The 23,981-nt window shown below is 51.4% G+C and overlaps 1 protein-coding gene across 1 annotated transcript in view; it reads left to right on the top strand.

Annotated features, from left to right (window-relative positions):
- Positions 1 to 13,236: 13,236 nt before the first annotated feature.
- Positions 13,237 to 23,981, top strand: part of cat (catalase) — a 67,454-nt gene continuing 56,709 nt past the window's right edge. The window contains exon 1 of the mRNA XM_070899355.1: positions 13,237 to 13,394. Coding sequence (XP_070755456.1) covers positions 13,329 to 13,394 — 66 coding nt within the window. The 5' untranslated portion in view covers positions 13,237 to 13,328. The remainder of the gene's footprint in view (positions 13,395 to 23,981) is intronic.

Genomic DNA, 23,981 nt, shown 5'->3' with positions numbered 1-23,981 from the left:
GGAGTTTCGATGTACTCTGGAGGTCTTTTAAGGGGATGTGAACATCTGAACAAACATCTTATCATACTGTGGATGATTGGAATTTACTTTAGGTGTCTTAGTGGGGACATTTATTGTTTATGAACAATCGGTGTAATACTGATAGTTATTGGAGTGGGGCCTGTCATTTCACAGCCTGTCTTGATGAGTACACACATGCTGCAGACTAGAGATGGCAGAAGATATATTCAACAGCATTATGTGCCCAATCTAAAATGTGCCAGACTGATGAGGAGGACCAGACTTTATAACCTCTGCACTTACAGGGAAAAACGGCCTTACCTCAACTTGTTCGATAACACCTGCATTAGGAGACTGCGCTTCCACAAGGAGATTATCAGTGAGATATGCCAGCTCATCAGGGGAGATCTGCAGCCTGCCAGCACCATCAGGACCGCACTGTCTGTCGAGGTCAAGGTCACCACGATACTTTCGTTCTTCGCGTCAGGTTCCTTTCAAGCCTCAGCTGGTGAGATTTGCGCTATATCTCAGCATGCCACACATTGCTGCATTAGACAGGTCACTGAAGCCCTTTATGCATGCAGGATGGACTTTATCAGCTTCCCCATGACCAGGGAGGCTCAGACTGAGAGGGTTTTAGGATTCTGCCAAATTGCTAACTTCCCCAAGGTGCACATCGCGATGAGGGCACCTTTTCAGGGTGCAGAGGTTTTTAGGAACCGCAAGGGATTCCACTCCCTGAATGTACAATTCGTTGTCGACCACCAGCAAATAATTATGGCAGTTTTTTAAAAATTTCAAAATATACTTTATTCATATAAAAATTTGTACAGTACATTCAAAAGCAGTTCAGTACATTTAGCTGCGGTCTGCAATCCCATACACTACATTTGGATGCTGACGGCAGTTCCGTTCGATACATTTCCTTGCTTTTCAGTTCAAGTACAATTCGGTACAATACGGGATACATTGTAGTACATTCAACAGTGAATGCAAAATTTTCAGGCAGCATCCATGATGCTCACATCCTGCATGAGAGTGCTGTATCTGACATGTTTACCAGTCAGCCACAAGGTCAATGCTGGATGCTTGGTGATATTATGTATGAATAAAGAGTCTGACTGGATACTGTGAGCTCAAAGTAAAGTGTGCCCTTAATCTTTAATTACAGATCTCCAGAGTGCCTCTCCAGCCTGTGAAGCCTCCTTATATACAGGTGCTCCCAAGGGATTGTGGGAGTTAGACATTGGATTTACAGGTTTACATACATAACAATACTCCCCCGCAAAGTCAATAGTAACTATTTACAAGTGTAACTATTTACAATGTGAGTCGATCTGGGACCTTCCTTTCCCTGGTTGATCATCTCGGTGCAAATGCTGGTTTTGGTGAGTCATTTGTTGGGCCCTCGCTGGGCTGCTGCGCAGTTGGCCTTGCTGGGCTGCTGGGGGTGGTGAGTCCTGCTGGGCTGCTGGGGCTGGTGAGTCCTGCTGGGCTGCTGTGGCTGATGGGTTCTGCTTTGTGGTCAACCGCTGGGTCGGTTGCCACTTGTATGTGTATTGGAGGGTCAAAAAAGGTGGAGTTTATTGTGGGTTGTTCTGGATAATCCGTTAATCTGAGTTTGGTTTGGTCCAAGTGTTTCCTGCAGGTGAGTTCATTTGAGAGTTTGACCACAAACACCCTACTCCCCTCTTTGGCCAAAACAGTGGCAGGAAGCCACTTGGGACCTTGTCCATAGTTCAACACAAATACACGATCATTTATCTCAATTTCAAGTGACACATTTGCACGATCATAATATATATTCTGTTGAAGCCGCAAGCTCTCTACCTGTTCATGTAGATCAGGGTGTACTAACAAGAGCCTTGTCTTAAGTATCCTTTCATGAGCAGTTCAGTGGGAGGGACCCCAGTGAGCGAGTGGGGTCTTGTGCAGTAACTAAGCAGGACTCGGGATAAGTGAGTCTGCAGTGAGCCTTCAGTTACCCTTTTCAAGCTCTGCTGGTTTGTTTGAACTGCTCGTTCTGCCTGGCCATTGGACGCTGGTTTGAATGGCGCAGATGTGACATGTTTGATCCCATTGCGGGTCATGAGCTCCTTGAACTCGGCACTGGTAAAGCACGGCCCATTGTCACTTACAAGGATATCAGGCAGGCTGTGCGTGGCAAACATAGCCCGTGGGCTTTCAATGGTGGCAGCGGACATGCTTGTCAACATTATCACACATTCAATCCATTTGGAGTACGCATCTACAACCACGAAGAACATTTTTCCCAAGAATGGGCCTGCATAGTCGACATGGACCCTGGACCACGGTTTGGAGGGCCAGGACCATAAACTTAGTGGCGCCTCCCTGGGTTCATTGCTTAACTGTGAACATGTATTACATTTGTGCACGGAGGACTCTAAAGTCTGCATCGATATCGGGCCACCACACGTGGGATCTGGCTATCACTTTCATCTTTACGATGCCTGGGTGGGTGCTGTGGAGATCACTGATGAAAGTGTCCCTGCCCTTTTTTGGCACCACTACCCGATTACCCCATAGGAGGCAGTCTGCCTGTATAGACATTTCATCTTTGCGCCACTGGTATGGCTTCATTTCCTCCTGCATCTCTAACGGGACACTAGACCAACTCCCGTGGAGCAAACAGTTTTTTTTACTAAAGACAGTAAGGGGTCCTGCCTCGTTCAGGTTCTAATCTGTCAGGCAGTGACAGGTGATTGCTCACTCTCGAATGCTTCCATTACCATGATTAAATCTGCGGGCTGTGCCATCTCCACCCCTGTGGTGGGCAACGGCAGCCTACTGAGAGCATCGGCACAGTTTTCTGTGCCTGGCCTATGGCGGATGGCGTAGTTTTATGCAGACAACGTGAGCACCCATCTCTGGATGCGGGCCGATGCATTTGTATTTATTCCCTTGCTTTCAGAAAAGAGGGATATAAGCGGCTTATGGTTGGTTTCCAATTCAAATTTAAGTCCGAACAGATATTGATGCATTTTCTTTACACCGTAAAGAAGCTAACGCTTCTTTTTTGATCATACTGTAGGCCCTCTCGGCCTTAGGCAGACGTCTGGATGCATAAGCAACCGGTTACAATTTCCCAAATTCATTAGCTTGTACGACGACGCATCACATACTACTACCAAACATTTACATGGATCATACAACACAAGCAATTTGTTTGAACATAACAGCTTCCTAGCTTTCTCAAAGGCATTTTCTTGGCTTTTACCCCATACCCATTCATCTCCTTTACGCAGTAAAGAGTGCAGGGGTTCTAACAATATTCTAAGACCCGGTAAGAAGTTACCAAAATAGTTCAGAAGTCCTAGAAACGACCGCAGCTCCGTCACGTTCTGTGGTCTCGGTGCGTTCTTGATTGCCTCCATCTTCGAATCGGTGGGCCTGATGGTGTCCGCCGCGATTCTTCACCCCAGGAACTCCACTTCAGGCCCCAGGAAAATGCACCGAGCGTTTTAGTCTGAGCCTCACACGTTTAAGCCGACTAAGAACCTCCTCCAGGTTCTGCAGGTGCTCAATGGTGATCCGACCTGTAACCAAGGTGTCGTCCTGGAACACCACAGTGCGCGGGACCGATTACAGCAAACTATCCATGTTCCTCTGGAATATCGCCGCGGCCGATCGAATCCCAAACGGGCATCAGTTGTAAATGAAGAGGCCTTTGTGCGTGTTGATACAGGTGAGGCCTTTCGATGATTCCTCCAGCTCCTGCGTCATGTAGGCCGAGGTCAAGTCCAACTTCGTGAATGTTTTCCCTCCTGCCAGCATCGCAAATAGGTCGCCTGCCTTCTGTAGTGGGTATTGATCCTGCAACGATTGATAGTTACTTTATAATCACCACAGACTCTGACGGTGCCGTCTCCCTTGAGGACTGGAACAATCGGATTGGTGCACTCATTGAATTCGATCGGCGAATTGATGCCTTCTCGTTGCAGCCTGTCCAGTTCAATCTCCACCCTCTCTCTCATCATGTAAGGTACCGCTCTCACCTTGTGATGGATGGGTCGCATCCCGGAATCCAATGGAGCTGCACTTTTGCTCCTTGGAACTTCCGATACCTAGTTCGAACAGCGAGGGGAACTTGTTTAGGGCCTGGGCACATGAGGTCTTGTTGATGGACGAAACGCTCGGACGTCATTCCAGTTCCAACATATCTTTCCCAGCCAGCTTCTGCCGAACAGCGTGGGGCCATTGCCCGGTACCACCCAGAGTGGTAACTCGTGCATGACTCCATCGTAGGAACCATTTACGATAGCACTGCCGATTACGGGAATCAGTTCCTTTGTGTACATTCTCGGTTTAGTATGAATGGGAGTCAGGACTGGCCTTGAGGCCTTGCTGCACCACAATTTATCGAAAGTCTTTTTGCTCATGATGGACTGGCTTATGCCCATGTCCAGCTCCATGGACACGGGGAGTCCATTTAATTCAACCTTCAGCATTATAGGGGGACACTTTGTGGTAAATGTGTGCACCCCATATACCTCTGCCTCCTCGGTCTGAGGCTCTGGTTCATCATTATCCGCCATGGGTCGGTCCTCCTCTGCAACATGGTGGTTTGCAGGATTAACAGGGTTTGCAGCTTGCCTGCACATACGTTGGAAGTGTCCCATTGTTCCACAGCCCTTGCAAACATACCCTTTGAAGTGGCATGAATGGAAACAATGATCACCCCCGCAGCACCAACAAGGTGTTAATGGCCTTGCATTCATCACCCTTGATGGTGGACTCTGAGACATCTATGGACATGCAGCTGCAGGCATGTGCGGCCTGTCCTGTACGTTGCAATTTGAAAACAACATCACTTTGTTCACAGTACTTGTAGCAGCACTCGTGTGCTGAGAGATTTGCTTAGTATTGTCACTGGTGGCAATGAACGCCTGGGCTATCGCTATGGCTTTACTTAAGGTTGGGGTCTCTACAGTCAAAAGTTTGCGAAAAATCACTTGATGGCCAATGCCAAGAATGAAAAAGTCTCTGAGCATGTTCTCCAAATGTCCTTCAAATTTGCAATGTCCTGCACGGCGTCTTAGCTTGGCGATATATCTCGCCACTTCCTGGCCTTCAGACCTTTTGTAGGTGTAGAACCGGTACCTCGCCATCAGAATGCTTTCCTTGGGGTTCAGATGCTCCCAGATCAGTGTGCACAAACCATCGTATGATTTCTCTGTGGGTTTCGCTGGAGCAAGCAGATTTTTCATGAGGCCATACGTTGGTGTCCCGCAGATGGTGAGAAGAATCACCTTTCATTTGGCAGCGTTCGCTTCTCCTTCCAGCTCGTTGGCCATGTATAGGTCGAGTCACTCCACAAAGGTTTCCCAATCATCTCCCTCCGAGAATTTCTCCAGGATGCCCACTGTTCTCTGCATCGTTGAGTTCGTCATCTGTATCTCGTCGCCAGTTGTTATGTATGAATAAAGAGTCTGACTGGATATTGTGAGCTCAAAGTAAAGTGTGCCCTTAGTCTTTTATTACAGATCTCCAGAGTGCCTCTCCAGCCTGTGAGACCTCCTTATATACAGGTGCTCCCAAGGGATTTTGGGATCCCTTGGGACTCCAGGGGATAAGCCCTCTGGTGGTTAGACATGGTATTTACAGGTTTACGTACATAACAGGTGACAAAGGATATGGCCTCGCCACCTGGCTGATGACCCCCGTGCTTGACACCCACACCGAAGCCGAGAAGCGATACAACAAGAGCTACAGAGCCACTCGCTATATCGTTGAGAAAACCAATGGAGTGCTTAAGCAGTGCTTTAGATGCCTGAACCACTCAGAAGGAAATCTCCAATACCACCCTGAGCAGGTGGCTCAATTCGTGGTGGTGTGCTCAATTCTGCACAACTTGTCTATCAGGAGCATACAAGAATTGCCAGAAGGGACTGACGATCCACCTCAGGAGTGTAATATATCGCCTAGTGACAGGTGTTAGAAGTTAGAATTAAGAAGCTTATTTTAAACATAGAAACATAGAAACATAGAAAATAGGCCCTTCGAGTCTGCACTGCCATTCAATATGATCATGGCTGATCCTCTATCTCAACACCATATTCCCACTTTTTCCCCATACCTCTTGATGCCTTTTGTTTCTAGGAAGCTATCTATCTCCTTTTTAAATATATTCAGTGACTTGACCTCCACAGCCTCCTGTGGTAGAGAATTCCACAGGTTCACCACCCTCTGAGTGAAACAATTTCTCCTCATCTCGGTCCTAAATTTCCTACCCCGTATCCTGAAACTGTGACCTCTTGTTCTAAACTTCCCAGCCAGGGGAAACATCCTCCCCGAATCCAGTCCATCCAACCCAGTCAGAATTTTATACGTTTCAATGAGATTGTCATGTATGTATGCTTGGGGTTACTAGCCACCAGGTGGCGCGACTGTCGGAGGTCATTGGACTGTATGCACGTGTGTGCAGCCCAGGTATAAAAGGCAAGCCATCATGATGTGATCACTTTGGGCCCGAATAAAGCAGAGCCAGGTTTGTACCTGTGTTAGTTTACAGTATTTAGTCTATTGAGTTATTACATACATAATAGAGATCCCCTCTCATTCTTCTAAACTCTAGTGAATACAGGCCAAGTTGACCCAAGCTCTCCTCATACGACAGTCCTGCCATTTCAGGAATTAGTCTGATGAACGTTCGCTGCACTCCCTCTATGGCTTTAGGTAAGGAGACCAAAACTGCACACAATACTCCAAGTGCGGTCTCACCAAGACCCCGTATAACTGTCCTCACCGCACAGCACTGCCCCCAAGTCATCAAGATCCACGGCGCGGCCTTGGACACTGTGGACTACTTCCCATATCTCAGGAGCCTCCTATCAACAAGAGCAGGCATCGATGACGAGATCCAACATCGCCTCCAGTGCGCCAGTGCAGCCTTCGGCCGCCTGAGGAAAAGAGTGTTTGAAGACCAGACCCTCAAAATTGCCACCAAGCTCATGGTCTACAGGGCTGTAGCAATACCTGCCCTCCTGTATGGTTCAGAGACATGGACCATGTACAGTAGGCATCTCAAGTTGCTAGAGAAATATCACCAACGATGTCACCGCAAGATCCTAAAAATTCTCTGGGAGGACAGGCGCACCAATATCAGCATCCTCATTCAGGCTAACATCCCCAGCATTGAAGCAGTGACCCCACTCGATCAGCTCAGCTGGATAGGCCACATGTCCGCATGCCAGACACGAGACTCCCAAAGCAAATGCTCTACTCGGAGCTCCTTGACGGTAAACGAGCCAAAGGTGGGCAGCGGAAACGCTACAAGGATACCCTCAAAGCCTCCCTGATAAAGTGCAACATCCCCACTGACACCTGGGAGTCCCTGACCCAAGACTGCCCGAAGTAGAGGAAGTGCATCCGAGAGGATGCTGAGCACCTCGAGTCTCAACGGCGAGAGCATGCAGAAATCAAGCGCAGACAGCGGAAAGAGCGTGCGGGAAACCATGTTAAGGAATCACCAGTGTGTAATGGTGTAGCTATCTGAGACAATGCGCAAAAGGTTATGTTAAATAAAAACCATTTAATCCAACCATTTGTGTGAAATCATAATTATAACTGTAAAAAACATCCCACCCCACCCACGTCGCACCCCACAACAAATTTATCACATTTACATCATTACAATGGTCAACATTTCCAGCAACACAGAAAACAAATGCAAACCAGCAAGGTAGCCCCCACGCCCCTTCCCTCGACCCTCCCACCAAAATAGCACCAATAACATAAAAATATGCCCAAGACAACACCTGCGGCCATGCACCTCACTTTCCTTCCCCCCACCCCCGCTTCTCCTCCCCACCTCTACCCCTTCCCCTTCCCCTCCTGACTCCAAGTCACCTGGCCGAGGAGCTCCTCAGGCATTGCTTCATTGGGGGAGATGACAGCAGAACCGCTGCTTGGACGGATACGGGAGAGGACGGTCCCGAGGTGGGAACGTCCTCGGGGCCAGTAGCAAGATCTCCCTCCTGGCTCTCATGTGTTGTTAGCAATGGGGGTACGGCACCTTGGGGTGCAGTGCCGAGCTCCGGGACCACTGGGAGGCCTCTGCCACCAGTGTTCCTGGCTATCAGCTCCAGGGCCTCTGCCACCCGTGGCACGTATTCCATCATGGTGGTGGACGTTCTGGCCAGCTGGAGGGATATGCCCCCCATTGTCTGTTGGATCTGCTGACCTATGTCAACATTCCTCCTGGACAAGTGTACCATGTCCCTGCTCAGATCTGCCACTCGTGGAGCAGACCTGCCACGTCAAACCAACCTCCGCTTGGTCAGCACCGTCCTGGAGACACCAGGGGTGCCCTGTGGCAAGGTGCCTCCACGGTGGATGTGGGAATGGCCGCAGGAGCACCAGATGTCATCGGTGTCGAATGGATTATGGAGGTTGGGGATTCACTGTCATTCGTTGAGGAGGGACCCAGCAGATGCACGGGTGAGAATCGGTGCTCCTCAGCACCTAATGGAGGGTCATCCGGTGAGTCCGTCCCCGTGTCCCCAGCTTCTGGGTCTTGGTGTTCTTGCATGGACCACGCTGCTGACTGAGCTGCAAAACATAAATGAGGTTATTAGAGGAGAAGGGGGTGCTTGGGTTCCAAGGTGAGTCCCGCGCTACACACAGCAAATGCACGACAAAAGCAACACCGCTATCAAGATCATCACAGATATCACATTTCATGACCATCACCAAATTCTGCATTGCAATGATTCTCATGAGAACATCATTATTTAGAGAAGAATTTTATGATTCATCTATCATATAATATTGGTCGGATATGAGTGGGTGTCGCATTTATTGACTTTACATCACGCAATGGTGGATACTTTACTCACGTAGCATCACCTCAGGCTCTGCCGCTGTTTGCGGGGCCGACCGGACGTGGGTCCCCACTAGTGTCAGCACCCGCTCCTCGATGTCGATGAGGTCGATGATGATTGGTGGCCCTCCACTCGTTCGCCTCTATTCCTCGGCCCTATTCCTCGAAAGCTTCTTCTGTTAAAAGTAACAACAGCACGACATGGCATGAGATCATTGCGTGATATCATTGCTAGGTACTGTCACAGAAACGGATACAACACATAACTGATAGATGTAATCATGATTATAATGAAAATGATCATTCTTTACCTAAAGACGTACACCGTGACTGCAGGCTTTGAGTACAACCTTCCCGGTATAAGTGCAAGACATCACATCTGATTTTAATCACTCATTACACTTACAATTCCGATTATATATATATATATATATAAGTACATGTAAATAAATGTAATACTTACTCTAGCAGATCTGACAAGGTCGTTCCATCGCTTGCGGCATTGGTTGCTCTCACGCACCTCGTTGGTCGCCGACGAGACCACCTTGGCTATCTGGTCCATACCTTCTGGTCAGCCTTTGGGGTGGGCTTCCCACGGCCCTCCTTGGGTCAATTGATCCCAGCGTGACTCGACTTCCTGCATGAGGGAGGCATTTGTCTCATCCGAGAACCTCCTTGCTCTTTTGCGTCCTCCCAATTGTTCCTCTCCCAGCTCACTGCTTTCGCCAGCATCCTCAGTCTCCACATCGTGATGGGTCGCCTCCTCCATCCCTTCCATGTTAAATATTATTTTTTCCACAAAAACTCGGTGCCAACTATCTTCTTTGTGCTTAGTAGGCTTTTTGCTGCAGGTAAATCTCCCTCATGCCTCCCACAACAGCCAAAGAAGCACACACCACACCCACACACGCGTTCAGTCCCTCTCTGCGCCCCCTTTCCCTGTCTCCACTTACGTGCATGTAATGATGACCCCTGACCTTCTGAAATGCAGGAAACGAGCTGTTGTCATCCGTTGCTATGGTTGGCGACACTTTACGGCAGAAGGTCAAAAAAATTTAACCCGAACGCCCGTTTCAGATCGCTCACCGTAACGCCCATTTAAAAAAATGGAAAGTTAGGGTTTTGAAAATGGGCGATACTCCAGCGATGTCAAAACCCATTTTTACTGCCCACACTGGAAATAATGCCTATTTTTGGCCAATCTGCACAAAAGTGGAAAGTCTAGTCTCATGTCCCCTAGTTTTAGTTTCCCCTATGAGTGGAAACATCCTCTCTGCATCCACCTTGTCGAGCCCCCTCATTATCTTATATGTTTCGATAAGATCACCTCTCATTCTGCCGAACTCCAATGTGTATAGGCCCAACCTACTCAACCTATCTTCATAAGTCAACCCCCTCATCTTCAGAATCAACCTGGTGAACCTTCTCTGAACAGCCTCCAATACAAGTATATCCTTCCTTAAATATGGAGACCAAAACGGTACGCAGTACTCTAGATGTGGCCTTACCAATATCCTGTACAGTTGTAGCAGGACCTCTTTGCTTTTATACTCTATCCCCCTTGCAATAAAGGCCAACATTTCATTTGCTTTCCTGATTACTTGCTGTACCTGTATACTAACTTTTTGTGTTTCATGCACAAGGACCATCAGGTCCCTCTGTACTGCAGCACTTTGCAATTTTTCTCCATTTAAATTATAATTTGCTTTTCTATTTTTTCTGCCAAAGTGGATAACCTCACACTTTCCCATATTATACTCCATCTGCCAAACCTTTGCCCACTCACTTAGCCTGTCTATATCTCTTTGCAGTTTTTTTGTGTCCTCCTCACAATTTGCTTTCCCATCCATCTTTGTTTCATCAGCAAACTTGGCTGCATTACACTCGGTCCCTTCATCCAAGTGATTAATATAGATTGTAAATAGTTGAGGACCCAGCACCGATTCATGTGGCACCCCACTCATCACTGTTAGCCAATCCTCTATCCATGCTAATATATTAGCCCCAATCCCGTGAGCTTTTATCTTATGCAGTAACCTTTTATATGGCACCTTATCAGCAGGTGGGAAGAGTGGGACAGCCTTTAAAGGGCTCCACAGTACCAATGAAGGGTGAAGATGGTCACATGCATCGTGAAATATATTCATCATCATAGGCAGTCCCTCGAAATTGAGGAAGACTTGCTTCCACTCTAAAAGTGAGTTCTTAGGTGACTGAACAGTCCAATATGGGAATTACAATCTCTGTCACAGGTGGGACAGACAGTAGTTGAGGGAAAGGGAAGGTGGGACTGGTTTGCTGCACGCTCTTTCCGCTGCCTGCGCTTGATTTCTGCATGCTCTCGGCGACGAGACTCGAGGTGCTCAGCGCCCTCCCGGATGCTCTTCCTCCACTTAGGGTGGTCTTTCGCCAAAGACTCCCAGGTGTCTGTGGGGATGTAGCACTTTATCAAGGAGGCTTTGAGGGTGTCCTTGAACCGTTTCCTCAGCCATGCGGGGCTCGCCCACTGTGTAGGAGTTCCGAGTGGAGCGTTTGCTTTGAGAGTCTTGTATCAGGCATACGCACAATGTGGCCCGCCCAACGGAGCTGGTCGAGTGTGGTCGGTGCTTCGATGCTGGGGATGTTGGCCTGATCGAGGATGCCAACATTGGTGTGTCTGTCCTCCCAGGGGATTTGCAGGATCTTGCAGAGACATCATTGGTGGTAATTCTTCAGCAATTTGAGGTGTCTACTGTATATGGTCCACGTCTCTGAGCCATACAGGAGGGCGGGTATCACTACAGCCCTTTTGATCATGAGCTTGAGGGCAGATTTGAGGGCCTGATCTTCGAACACTCTCTTTCTCAGGTGGCCGAAGGCTGCACTGGCGCACTAGAGGCGGTGTTGAACCTCGTCGTTGATGTCTGCCCTTGCTGATAATAGGCTCCCGAGGTATGGAAAGTGGTCCACGTTGTCCAGAGCCACGCCGTGGATCTTGATGACTGGGGGACAGTGCTGTGTGGCGGGGTCAGGTTGGTGGAGGACCTTTGTCTTACGGATGTTTAGTGTAAGGCCCATGCTTTCATACGCCTCAGTGAAGATGTTGACTATGACTTGAAGTTCAATCTCAAAATGTGCGCAGATGCAAGCGTGCCCTCGTACTGTAGCTCGACGACAGACGTTAGGACGGTCTTGGATCTGGCCTGGAGTCGACGAAGGTTGAACAGGTTCCCGCTGGTTCTGTAGTTTAGTTCCACTCCAGCGGGGAGCTTGATGAGTGTGAGGTGGTGCATTGCAGCGAGGAAGATCGAGAAGAAGGTTGGCGCGATGACGCAGCCATGCTTGACCTCGGTCTGGACGTGGAATGGGTCTGTGATGGATCCGTTGGTCAGGATCATGGCTTGCATGTCATCGTGGAGTAGGTGGAGGATGGTGACAAACTTTTGGGGGCAGCCGAAATTGAGGAGGACGCTCCATATTCCCTTGCGGTTGACAGTGTCAAAGGCCTTTGTAAAGTCAAAGAAGGTCATGTACAAGGGTTAGTGCTGTTCCCTGCATTTTTCTTGCACCATAAAGATCATGTCCATTGTACCCCGTAGTAGACGAAATACGCACTGTGACTCTGGGAGGAGCTCCTCAATCACAGGGAGAAGATGGTTGAGGAGGATTCTCACAACGACTTTCCCAGTGGCTGATAACAGGGAGATTCCTCTGTAGTTGCAGTCGGACTTGTCCCCTGTGATAAATCACTGCCTATGCATTCAGGGAGCAGTGCGTGCTGCTGCAGGAGGGCGACGGCTGCGAAGCCAGGTCGCTGATTGGAGTGCGGGCAGGCACAGCAGGAGGGGCGATGTCGGGGCGAAGGAGCGGCAAGCGTTTGCAGAGGGAAGTGACCGGGGCTCAGGAGAGGCGTGAGTTTGGAGCCCAGAAGAGGCGAGGACCCAGGGGCAGCACGGATCAGCCCATATTGTGATATGTGTGCGCACTAGGTCCATGCAGCAGAGCTGGTTTCCAGTCGTCTTGGGTAACCCTTGCCGCTGGACCAAGACCGAGCTCTGTCAAGCCCGTGTGATGGCTGGTGTGCAACGCCACCACACGTTAAAAAAATCCACGCACAGGCATCTTCCACCCTTAAGGATGTAGTTCGGGACCTGGAACATTAGGTCCCTCATTGAAACACCTGTGAACTCATCCCTTTTTTGGCGTGGAAGCAAGTCATCCTCGTTCCGAGGGACTGCCTATGATGATAACGCATCCAGATCACTACTCAGTGGATTGAGTTGATTTGAAGCTGGGAGGAGATGGGGAACTGTCAATCATCGACGACACAACGGGAGGGGCGGTGCTAGGTTTGAGTGACGTCGATGTGATCCAATAAAAGGCTGGTTTGGGGGCGGGGCTGCGATGTTGGAGAGGGGCGGCTGAGAGGAGAGGGGCGGCTGAGTGCAGAGCAGAGCGGAGCGCGGAGCGCGGAGCGCAGAGCGCGACTGGCAGTCGGCAAGTGAAGATGGCGGAGCCAAGGGACCGAGCCAGCGAACAGCTGAAGCACTGGCAAAGCTCAAGGGTTGGCAAGGTGAGCGCGGTCGAGACTCTGAGTCCGCTGTCGGCGGGTGGGGAACCGCTCCGAGGTCGACCTGTTGCCGAGGTTACCGCGGGCCCGGGGTGGGGGTGGCCCGGGGAAAGCCTGCGAGCACAAGGATTGAGTCCAGTTTAGTTCACACTCGGAGATTCCCCATGAGCGCGAAGACATTTTATTTGGGGTGGGTGGGGGTTAAGTAATAATACTCATCAAGCACGGATTGTTGTAGAGATCGCATATTCTCTAAGAGTGGGAGGGCAATGCAACTTGAACTTGTGACTTTCAGACTTGGGGTTGGAAGACCAACTCGCACAGTGTCCTACTTATCACAATAGATACACTGAGGGCCGTGTGAGCACAAAGGTTTCTTTGAGACGAAGCTGCTTTGAGTTAATCTGAGATTCCAGGCACAATTTTGGAATTTATATTTTGTGCCCATGTTGATTAGAAAAGGGAAGCTGATTTCTCTGGTCCCATCCAAAATGTAAAATGTGTTTGCATTAGGAATGCTGACTGATTTTTTTTCTTTTTGCAGCCCCAACCTGTGGGCCCTGTTTTGAGCTGATTTAATGCTATTGTGAGAGTTCCTGGCTCTGTGTCCAATTCAGCAGACTCAACTTTAAGTTGCAGCCAGGAGAGGGGGAGAAGCTGAACGAACTCCAGTACTGAGTGTGTCACTTTGTTTAACAAGTCCATTGAGGATCCATACGTGCTCTTCTCCCCTGTTCCCCTTTCTCATCTACTTGCTGCCTCTCAGTACCCTCATCTGAAGTGTTTGGAAGCCTGTGAATGGCTCACCATCTAGTTGTAGTTTTGAAAAATGCAAATTTTAATGTTACAAAATATATGAAAACTGATGGTGAGGGAAAAACCTGCTAGTTCATCTAGCCTGTCTTGTACAGTTACTTGTTTTGATTAATCTTCAAATAAAATTTGGCCTTCATAAGAGGCTTCATAGTGGCAGATATTAACTAGACAGCAAGTGAACATGCATGTGGGAAGTCCTGGACACTTTGCGCAGCCTACAGCTTCAACTGCTCGAGCTCTGCATTTCAGAGCTGGAGCAGCGGGTGGAGTCAATAAGGTGCATCTGCGAAGCTGAGAATTACATGGATAGCACGTTTCAGGAGGTGGTTACCCCGCAGCTTAAAGGCTGGGCAGGTTGAAGGGGTATTAGTGGGGGTGCATCATGGTGCCAGTGACCATAATTCAGTCAGATTCAAGTTGATTATGGATAAGAACAAGAATGGGCCTGGAATAAAAATTCCGAATTGGAGAAAAGCTCATTTTGCTAAGTTGAGTGATTTGGCCATAGTGGACTGGAAACAGCTACTTATGGGTAAATCGATGTTGGAACAGTGGGAGGCATTCAAGGAAGAGATCCGAAAGGTTCAGGCCCTTAAAGAAAAAGGCTGGGAAAAATAATTCTAGAGCCCTATGAATTTCTAGGGACTTACAGGGGAGGATTAAGAAAAAAAGGACGCTTGTGTCACATATCAACGACTAAATACTTTAGAATCTTTAGAGGAATATAGAAAATTAAGAGGCAAAACTAAAAAGGATATTAGGAATGCTAAGAGAGAGCACGAGAAATTCTTTGCCAGTAAAATTAAGGAAAACCTTAAGATGTTCTATATTAAATGTATTAAGAGTAAGAGGGTAACCTAAGGAAAGGGTAGGGCTTATTAGAGACCATGAGGTAATCTTTGTGTGGAGGCGGAAGATGTTGGGAGGGTTCTTATCTTTGCATCTGTTTTCACAAAGGAAGCAAGTCATGCAGATATTGCTATAGAAAAGTGTGATATTCTGGATGAAATAAATATTGTGAGAGAGGAAGTATTACGAGGTTTGAAAGTAGATAAGTCCCCAGGCCTGGATGAAATGCATCTCAGGTTGTTGAGCGAAGTAAAAGAGGAAATAGCAGAGACCTTGACCATCATTTTCCAGTTCTCTTTGTATATGGGCATGGTGCCGGAGAATTGGAGGACTGCTAATGTATCCTTGTTTAAGAAGGGAAAAAGGGATAGGCCGAGTAATTACAGGACTGTCAGCCTAACGTCAGTGGTGGGAACATTATTGGAAAAAATCCTGAAAGACAGGATAAATCTGCATTTGGGTAGGCAAGGATTAATTAGGGACAGTCACCATGGATTTGTTAAGGGAAAATCGTGTTTGACTAACCTGATTGAATTTTTTGAAGAGGTAACCAAGAGGGTGGATGAAGGTAGTGCGTACGATGTAGTATATGTGGACTTTAGCAAGGCTTTTGATAAGGTTCCACATGGTAGACTGGTCATGAAGGTTAAAGCTCATGGGATCCAGGGCAAAGTGGCAAGTTGGATCCAAAATTGGTTTGGAGGTAGGAAGCAAAGGGTAATGATTGATGGATGTTTTTGTGACTGCAAGGATGTTTCCAGTGGGGTTCCACAGGGCTCAGTACTGGGTCCCTTGCTTTTTGTGGTATATATCAACAATTTAGATTTGAATATAGGGAGTATGATTAAGAAGTTTGCAGACGAGACTAAAATTGGCTGTGTGGTTGATAATGAAGAGGAAAGTCATGGACTGCAGGAGGATATCAATCTACTGGTCAGGTGGGCAGAACAGTGTCAAATGGAATTTAATTCAGAGAAGTGTGAGGTAATGCACTTGGGGCGAGCTAAGAAGGAAAGGGTATACACATTAAATGGTAGGCCACTTAATAGTATAGATGAACAAAGAGATCTTGGAGTGCTTGTCCACAGAACTCTTTTTGGTTGGGTAACAAAATAAACATTAAATCAAATGCCCCCCAATCTGGGGGATACTCCAAACATTTTTCAAACTGTCCTTTTTTTGTTTTTTTTGGACTTTTTAAAAAAAAAAAAAAAAAAATTTGGGGGGCCATAAAATCATTAATTCTACAAGTTCCCCCTATAAAAGGGGAGGGGGACACTAAAACCGGCAATTAAAACAAATCAAACTGTAAAATAAATAAAATCAAATTAAAATTTGGTTGCCGGGGGTAACGATGCACTCCAGTCCCTCCGGCGCCCACCTCTCGCGGAAGGTGGACACCGCGTGCTCCATCTCCAAGGACACCCTGGCACGGATGTATGCGCGGAAGAGAGGCAGGCAGTCAGGTTGAACGACCCCCTCGACCGGCTGATGGCACCCTTGGCCGTGCTCAGGAGCAGTCCTACGAGGAGGCCCTCGGACCTACCCGTTCCCCTAGCACAGGGTGCCCAAAGATCAGGAGTGTGGGACTGAAGTGCAGCCTGAATTTCAGGAGCAGCCCCTTTAAATAATAAAACAGGGGCTGCAACCTCGTGCATTCGATAAAAACATGGAACACGGACTCTTCCAGACCGCAGAAATTGCAGGCGGCCTGGGAGCCCGTGAACCGGCTTAAAAATTTATTGCACGGCACTGCTCCGTGCACCACCCTCCAGGCCAAGTCCCCGATAAATAGTGGGAGGACTCCCGTGTAGAGTGCCCTCCATCGGGAACCCCCGCCTCCTCCGGACGGCAAGATGGTACGCCATGGCGTGTCCGGACGGCAGGCGAGGATGGCAAAGTTGAGAGTGTGCAGGAGCAGCCCGTACAGGAAACCCCTCCGCGCGGAACTGAAAGGCACGGAGGGGATTTCCCCGAGGCGGCTCAAGTTGTGAGGCGCCGGCTCCCGAGGGAGGTTTCGGGGTTTGGCTCCGATGAGGAATTCCGTCCGGACGGGGGTCAGTTCGGACGGGTTCTCCCCACGTGCTTGAGCCTCCTCGATGCACCTAACGGAGTCAGGGCCCAGAGCTGTTTTTAGCGACTCGATGGCATCGGCCGCGCGGCGGACGTCGGCCGAATTTAGGCGCCGCGTCAGCGTGTCTGGCGCCATCCAGCCCGCTCCTCCGCCATCGAGCAGGTCCCTGACCCTGGTCACCTCACCAGCCACAGCCCTCTCGTCCGACTGTCACCTAAAACCTCGGTCGTGGAGGTACGGATTCCCAAGCTGCGGCTCTTGCAGGACAGCCGCCACTCCAGCCGGTGGAGAGCTGCGCTTGGTGGAGACTTTGTTCCAGACCCTGATGAGTTCCTTGTAAAAGACAGGCAGCTCCTGGAAGGCGGTCCTGACGCCCCCCCCCCAAGCTCACAAACAGGAGCTGCGTGTCGTAGTTGAGGCCGTGCTGCTGATGGAAGAAATACGTCACCAGAGCATGCCACCTAGGAGGGGGCTCGACGTAAAGGTATCTCTGCAGGGTCTGAAGACGGAAAGTCGCGAGCTGGGCGCTGACGCACACCAACGACTGACCGCCCTCCCCAAGCGGGAGACTCAAGACCGCGGCAGAGACCCAGTGCTTCCTGTTGTTCCAGAAGGAGTCCACCAACTTCTTCTGTATCTTGGTAACAAACGCAGGGGGAGGGGTCAAAGTGACCAGCCGGTACCACAGCATGGCGGCTGGTTTATGACTAGCGCTCGACCCCTGTAGGACAGCACTCGGGGCAGTCCTGTCCAGCGCCCTAGGCGAGCGGCGACCTAGAGGAGATGGGTCGTGCTCCAGGCAAAAGGCCTGAGCTCCTCCGACAGGGAGTCCACCCGCCTCTGACCCACCAGGAGTCCGGAACATTTCTCCCAGTTGATGCTGGCGGAGGATGCGGCCGAGTAAATCTCCTGGCACTCACGCATCCTCCGCAGGTCAGCAGGATCCTCTACCGCGAGGAGCGCGTAAGCCGAGAGGACGACCTCCATGCCCGGCCCTTGCAGAGCCAGTCCCGTCAACCTCGTCCGCAGGAGGCGCAGGAAAGACTCCACGCAGATGGCATATAACTGGCCGGATATGGGGCATCCCTGGCGCACCCATCTCCCAAAGCGAAGGGGTGCCGTCAAGGACCCGTTAACCTTTATCAGACACTCCGCGGCGGCGTACAAAAGTCGGATCTGGGCGACGAAATGTGTCCCGAACCCGAAAGCGCGCAGTGTTCCGAACAGATAGTCGTGATCCACCCTGTCGAACGCCTTCTCTTGGTCGAGAGATAGGAAGGCGACCGACAGACCAGCCTCCTGGGAATGATGGATGAGATCCCGGACCAGATGGATGTTATCGTGGATTGTCTGGCCCGGGACCGTGTAGGACTGGTCGGGGTGGATCATGTGGTCCAGTACGGCGCCAAGGCGAGCAGACATCGCCCTGGCGCAGATTTTGTAGTCCGTGCTGAGGAGGGAGACCGGGCACCAGTTCTTAAGGAAGCGGAGATCGCCCTTCTTAGGCAGCAGGACGATGACTGCCCTGCGCCAAGAGAGGGGCATCTCCCCGGTCGCCAGACTTTCCCCCAGGACCCGCGCGTAGTTGCCCCCCAGGACGTCCCAGAACACTCTGTGGAACTCCACGGTCAGCCCGTCCAGCCCCGGGGCTTTTCCCCTCGAGAGCTGGTCGAGGGCGCCGGTCAGCACCACCAGGCTTAGCGGAGCTTCCAGATTTTCAGCAGGTCCTCCCACAAAACTCTACACGCTTCCTCACTGCACGGCTCCGGAGAGAACAGAGCCCCGTAATATTCACGGGCCCTGTTGTTGACGCCCTCCGGATCTGAGACGAGAGAGCCGTCGTCGGCCAGCAGCGTCAAGAGCTTTTTTCCATGGAGTAGAAGAAGGGGAAACCGCGGTCCAGATCCCGCAGGAACCGGATCCGCGACCTCACGAACGCGCCTCGGGACCCGACGAACTGCAGGTCCTTCAGCGCGGCCTTCTTCGCTTCGTACACTGTCCGCAGGGCCGGGTCCTCGACGACTTGACCGAGACGGGACTCCAGGTCGAGCACCTCTTTTTCTAGGCGCCCGACCCTGGCCGCCCGCCTCTTGGTCGACCCCCTCGTGTACTCTTGACAGAAGACGCGGACGTGAGCCTTGCCCACGTCCCACCATAGCCTCAAGGAGGGGAAGCCCCCCTGCTTCCTTCTCCAGTCGGCCCAGAAACGACGGAACGAGTCCTGGAACCGCTTGTCCTCCAGCAGCTGGTTGTTAAAATGCCAGTACGCGGACCCCGTCCTGGAGCGAAGCGAGCTCCGCCCTCACCAGGTGGTGGTCCGAACACTGCACTGGCCGCATGGAGGCCGCCGGGACGCAGGAAACGTACGCCCGAGACACGTAAAGGCGGTCGATTCTGGGCCATCCTACTCCAGGCCTCACCCAAGTAAAGGCGCTGGATTCGGGGTGGAGATTTCGCCAGACGTCCACCAAGTCTAAGGACCCGACCAGGTCCCTCAACTTCTCGATCGCCGTCAAGCTCCGCGGGGCACCGGAGCGGTCCCTCGCCTCGAGGGTGCAGTTAAAATCCCCCCCGAGGACAATGCAGTAGCCGACGTCGACGGAGCCAAGAAGAGCGGACACTTCGAAGAAGCGCGTTTGCTGCAGGCCGGGCTGAGGAGCGTACACGTTCACGAAATGGAGTGGCACGTCCCCCAGGCGAACCGTGATGTGCAGCAAGCGGCCTGGCATGGGCTCCTCGACCCCCCCCAAGATCTTCGGCTGAAAATGAGGGGCCAGCAAGATGGCCACCCCACAAGAAGTGGCGGTGAGGTGGCTCATGCGGACCTCTCCTTGCCATTCCAGGAGCCACATGGCTTCGTCTTCCGGAACGGTGTGGGTTTCTTGCAGGAAGCACACCGCATATTTCCCCTCCCGCAGGAGCGAAAAATTGTTAAATCTACGGCGTGCCTCTCTGCCGCCGTTGATGTTGAGACTGGCTATGGTTATCTTCATGACAAAAGCATAGTGCAACCTCTACCTAACCTATTGTGGGGGGGGGGAGTGGAGTCGTTTGTTGACCTCCACTCCTTCAGCAGCCCAGCGAGGAATCTTTTGAGCCGGCGCAGCTCAAGGCCTTGCGCCTTTGATAAGGGCCCGCCCGCGGCCATGGTTTTAGCGGCGGCGAGGACGGACGCGATGAGCAGCACCGGCTCGGACCATTTTTCCAGGGCCAGATGGGTTCGGTTGCGGCGACCCTGGCTCTGGACCAAAAAGTCCAGGAGTTCCTTTACAGGAATGAGGGGGGACTCCGTGGCGGGCCCGAGAAGATCCACCGCCTCACTGGCGATGGACTCGAGATCTTCTCCCGAGTCCCCCACCGAGTCCCCGTCCCCCTCCAGGAGGTCGCCGCCAGCAGCCGGCCCGTCGACCGCACGAGGTACGGCAAACGGCCCGGCCACTCCATCCGACCCTGGCTCTGCCCCGATCCCACCCCCAGGATCGTCGGCAGAGGAGTCCCCACTGGGCTCTTTTAAAAGTGGTGCTGGGTCAGGAAGCGACAGCGGAAGGGGTTCCTCCTCCGCCCCAGGAACCGGGGAACACGGAGAGACCTGGTTTAAGAAATTCTCCAAGTCCCCCAGCTCCAAAGTAGGGGGCGAGGGTTGGTGTTCTTACCCCTCCCCGCCGCCACCCCCCGGCCCAGCGTGTACAGAATCATTAAAATTGTTAACACTTTGTATTTCTTCCGGGCCGAGCAACTCCCGGGGGAAGTTGGTTAATAGCTGGTTCGGCCTTTTCGGCCCCGCCCGCCTCAGTCCCCGGGACGCTCGTCCCGGCGGCAACGCATTCCTCCGCTGGCCCCGCGCTCCCCACGACAGGCAGATCTTCCACGCCATCCCCGGGAGGCAGAGGCTGGACAGCCTCGACTGCCCCACCCTCCCCGGGGACAGATTCCTCTTGCCTATGGCGCAGTTTGGGGGCGCTGGTGGGGGAAGCGGGACACGTGGCGGGCACCGGCTCCTCCACGGAGGGATGTTGTTCCCCCTCCGCCTCATTGGAGCGGCGCCTCCTTTTGTTCCTGGGGGGGCGCGGAGGCAGGGAGACCTCCATGTGTGTCGAGGCCTCCCGCTCCACTCCCCCCTTTTTCTTTTCTTGCCCGCGCTCAAGCCCCTCTGCGGTATTGGTCAAGGGCTTGGGCACGGGCTCAGGGCACCCCGCGCTCACCGGTGACAGGGTTGGGCTGAGCGCGGTGATCAGACTGTCTGGCGCACTGAGGGGACCTACCTCGAGATGTTTCGCCTTTCTCCGCGCCTTCTTTCTGACCGGACGCTCTCCCTCCCCCCTGCCGGAGGCCGTGAAAACAAAGGCCTCCGACGATGCCCGCGCACCTACAGCTCCCGGTACTCAGACGCAACTAGGGGGAGGGGTGGCGGAGGCGCCAGCCTTGGCTGCCTTCGGTGGTTTGGCGGCCTTGGAGGCGGGGCAGTTCTTGCGAACGTGCCCCACCTCCCTACAAGCATGGCACCGCACGCCGTCCGACGTCCAAAAGACGCGGTAGGCAGTCCCCTCGTGCGCCACATTAAAACTGCTCTCTGTCGTCTCCTCCTGCACCAGCCGGACAAAGAGCTGGCGGCGGAAGGAGAACACATGGCGCAGGCTGCTCTCCCTGAGGCCGAGTGGTATGGGGTTAATCTCTGACCTTACCTCCCCCAATTGGTGTAGGTGAGGGAGGAGGAGCTCAGCGAGAACAAAGGGCGGGACGTTGGAAAGGATGATCCTCTGCGCGGTGGCCTCGAGAGGGTCCACCGGCAGGAACGTCCCGCCCACCATGAGCCCCTTTTCAAGGGCCAGGGACACCGCCCGCTCCGACCCCAGGAAGAACACCGCCTTCCCAGACATTTTGGAGGCCGCGACAATGGCCGAGGGGCCGACTACCCCAGCCATCGCCCGCATGCACTCCTCAATGCTCATTGTGGGGTGAGTGTAGCTCTTGACCCCGTGTTTTTTCGTAATTAGTTTAAATGGTGGTAGGGCAGCAGGAGGCGCCGTGGATGTGGACGCTGCCTGCGCGTACGTCTTAGCTGGCCCTGCCACCGGCGTGGATGGGGTCGCCATGACAGGGCCCCTTTAAGGGCTACACCCACCCCAAAGTCACAGGCCTTAATGGTCTTAAATTGGCCTCGGTGTTTGAGCAGAGGGAGCTCTTAGTGGGGCACACCTCTCCCCTAGTTAACGATTGGGGAGGGGCCTTGCTCCCTCTGCTCAGTTGTCTTAATTTAATTTTGATTGAGGAGGAAAGGGGCTCTGAGAGAGAGGGGAGTGGAAAAGAGGGAAGCTGTGAGGGCAGGTCTCCCCACACAGTGATGGGTGGGTGTTTTTCTGGGGTGCACTCCCCAGATGATGGAAAAATAAGTCTTATAGGATGGTCTTCGGGTGGGGGGAAGAAGATGTCTTCACCTGGGGCAGCTGGAGCCACCCAGGCACACACTCCCAACGATGATAAATAGGGTGATTAATAATTCTTCAGCCAGGTAGCTCCAGCTATCCCAGGCTAGGCAATGGGGGAGGGGTGCTTCAGTGGTGTGTGGGGCCTAGCTGTAAGCAAGACCCCCCACACACACACACACACACACACCCCGCGATGTTCCGGGCCTCGAAGAAATCTTCTTTTCTCCCCCCACCAATAAAACAATGTCTTTAGGGGAATGCACCAGTACACCCACCTGTAGAATGTTGTAGAGTCTCCCTCCTTCCTCACAGGTTGTTCTTTCCCCCTCTCTCCAACTCTCTGCAGAAGTAATAAAGTTGTTGAATTGTCTGCTCTCCTCCTCTCCCTCTGGATGGATTGTAATGAAGTAAGCCCCTTCCTCCTCTTCCTGGGCTGGTGTTGTGGAAAAATATTTCCGAGACTGTATGAAGTTTATTAAAATCGGAGACAAAGCTTTGGGAGAAGTGTTAAAGACCCCTGTCTTTAACCATTTCTCAAATTGGTATCTGCAGTGAAGTCCTTTTATCTTACAAATTACGTCACTTTACAACACATGCTTTAGCACTACAAAGCTGTTACTATCGAAGACTAAGCTTTTAATATATAACCCATCCTGCACTGTGACAGGGCAGTATAAACAAGTGCAGGCTTTTGACACCGGTTTAAACAAACATTCTCAGCACTTAACTCTCCAGTGTTCATTATCTCATTCCAATCTCCATTAACTCAAGGCCAGCATGCCTTAAAGTCTAACTGTTTAAAGCATAATCCCTTACAAAATTCATTTAAAGGGGAAAATAAAACAAATGTTTGGTCCCGTATACAATCAAGTATATGTCCAAAAATCCGCTCCAACAGCTGGTCTCGGGGTTCTCTCCAGGCTTTCAGGCAGGAGCTACAGCAGGGAGCTCCTTCCCTCACTACTCCAGGCTCCAAATGATCAAGCCACGCCTCCAACAGCTCCACCCTTGTCCACAGAACTCTTTTTTTTTGGTTGGATAACGAAATAAACATTAAATCAAATGCCCCCCAATCTGGGGGACACTCCAAACATTTTTCAAACTGCCCTTTTTTTGTTTTTTTGTTTTTTTTTTTAACTTGGGGGCCATAAAATCATTAATTCTACAAGTGCCCCCTATAAAAGGGGAGGGGGACACTAAAACCGGCAATTAAAACAAATCAAACTGTAAAATAAATAAAATCAAATTAAAATATGGTTGCCGGGGGTAACGATGCACTCCAGTCCCTCCGGCGCCCACCTCTCGCGGAAGGCCGCGAGCGAACAGGTGGACACCGCGTGCTCCATCTCCAAGGACACCCTGGCGCGGATGTACGCGCGGAAGAGAGGCAGGCAGTCAGGCTGAACGACCCCCTCGACCGCCCGC

This window comes from Pristiophorus japonicus, chromosome 14, assembly GCF_044704955.1.
Source record: "Pristiophorus japonicus isolate sPriJap1 chromosome 14, sPriJap1.hap1, whole genome shotgun sequence".
Lineage (NCBI taxonomy): Eukaryota > Metazoa > Chordata > Chondrichthyes > Pristiophoridae > Pristiophorus > Pristiophorus japonicus.
Note: the sequence above shows the minus strand (reverse complement) of the source record. Positions and strands in the feature narration are given on the sequence as shown.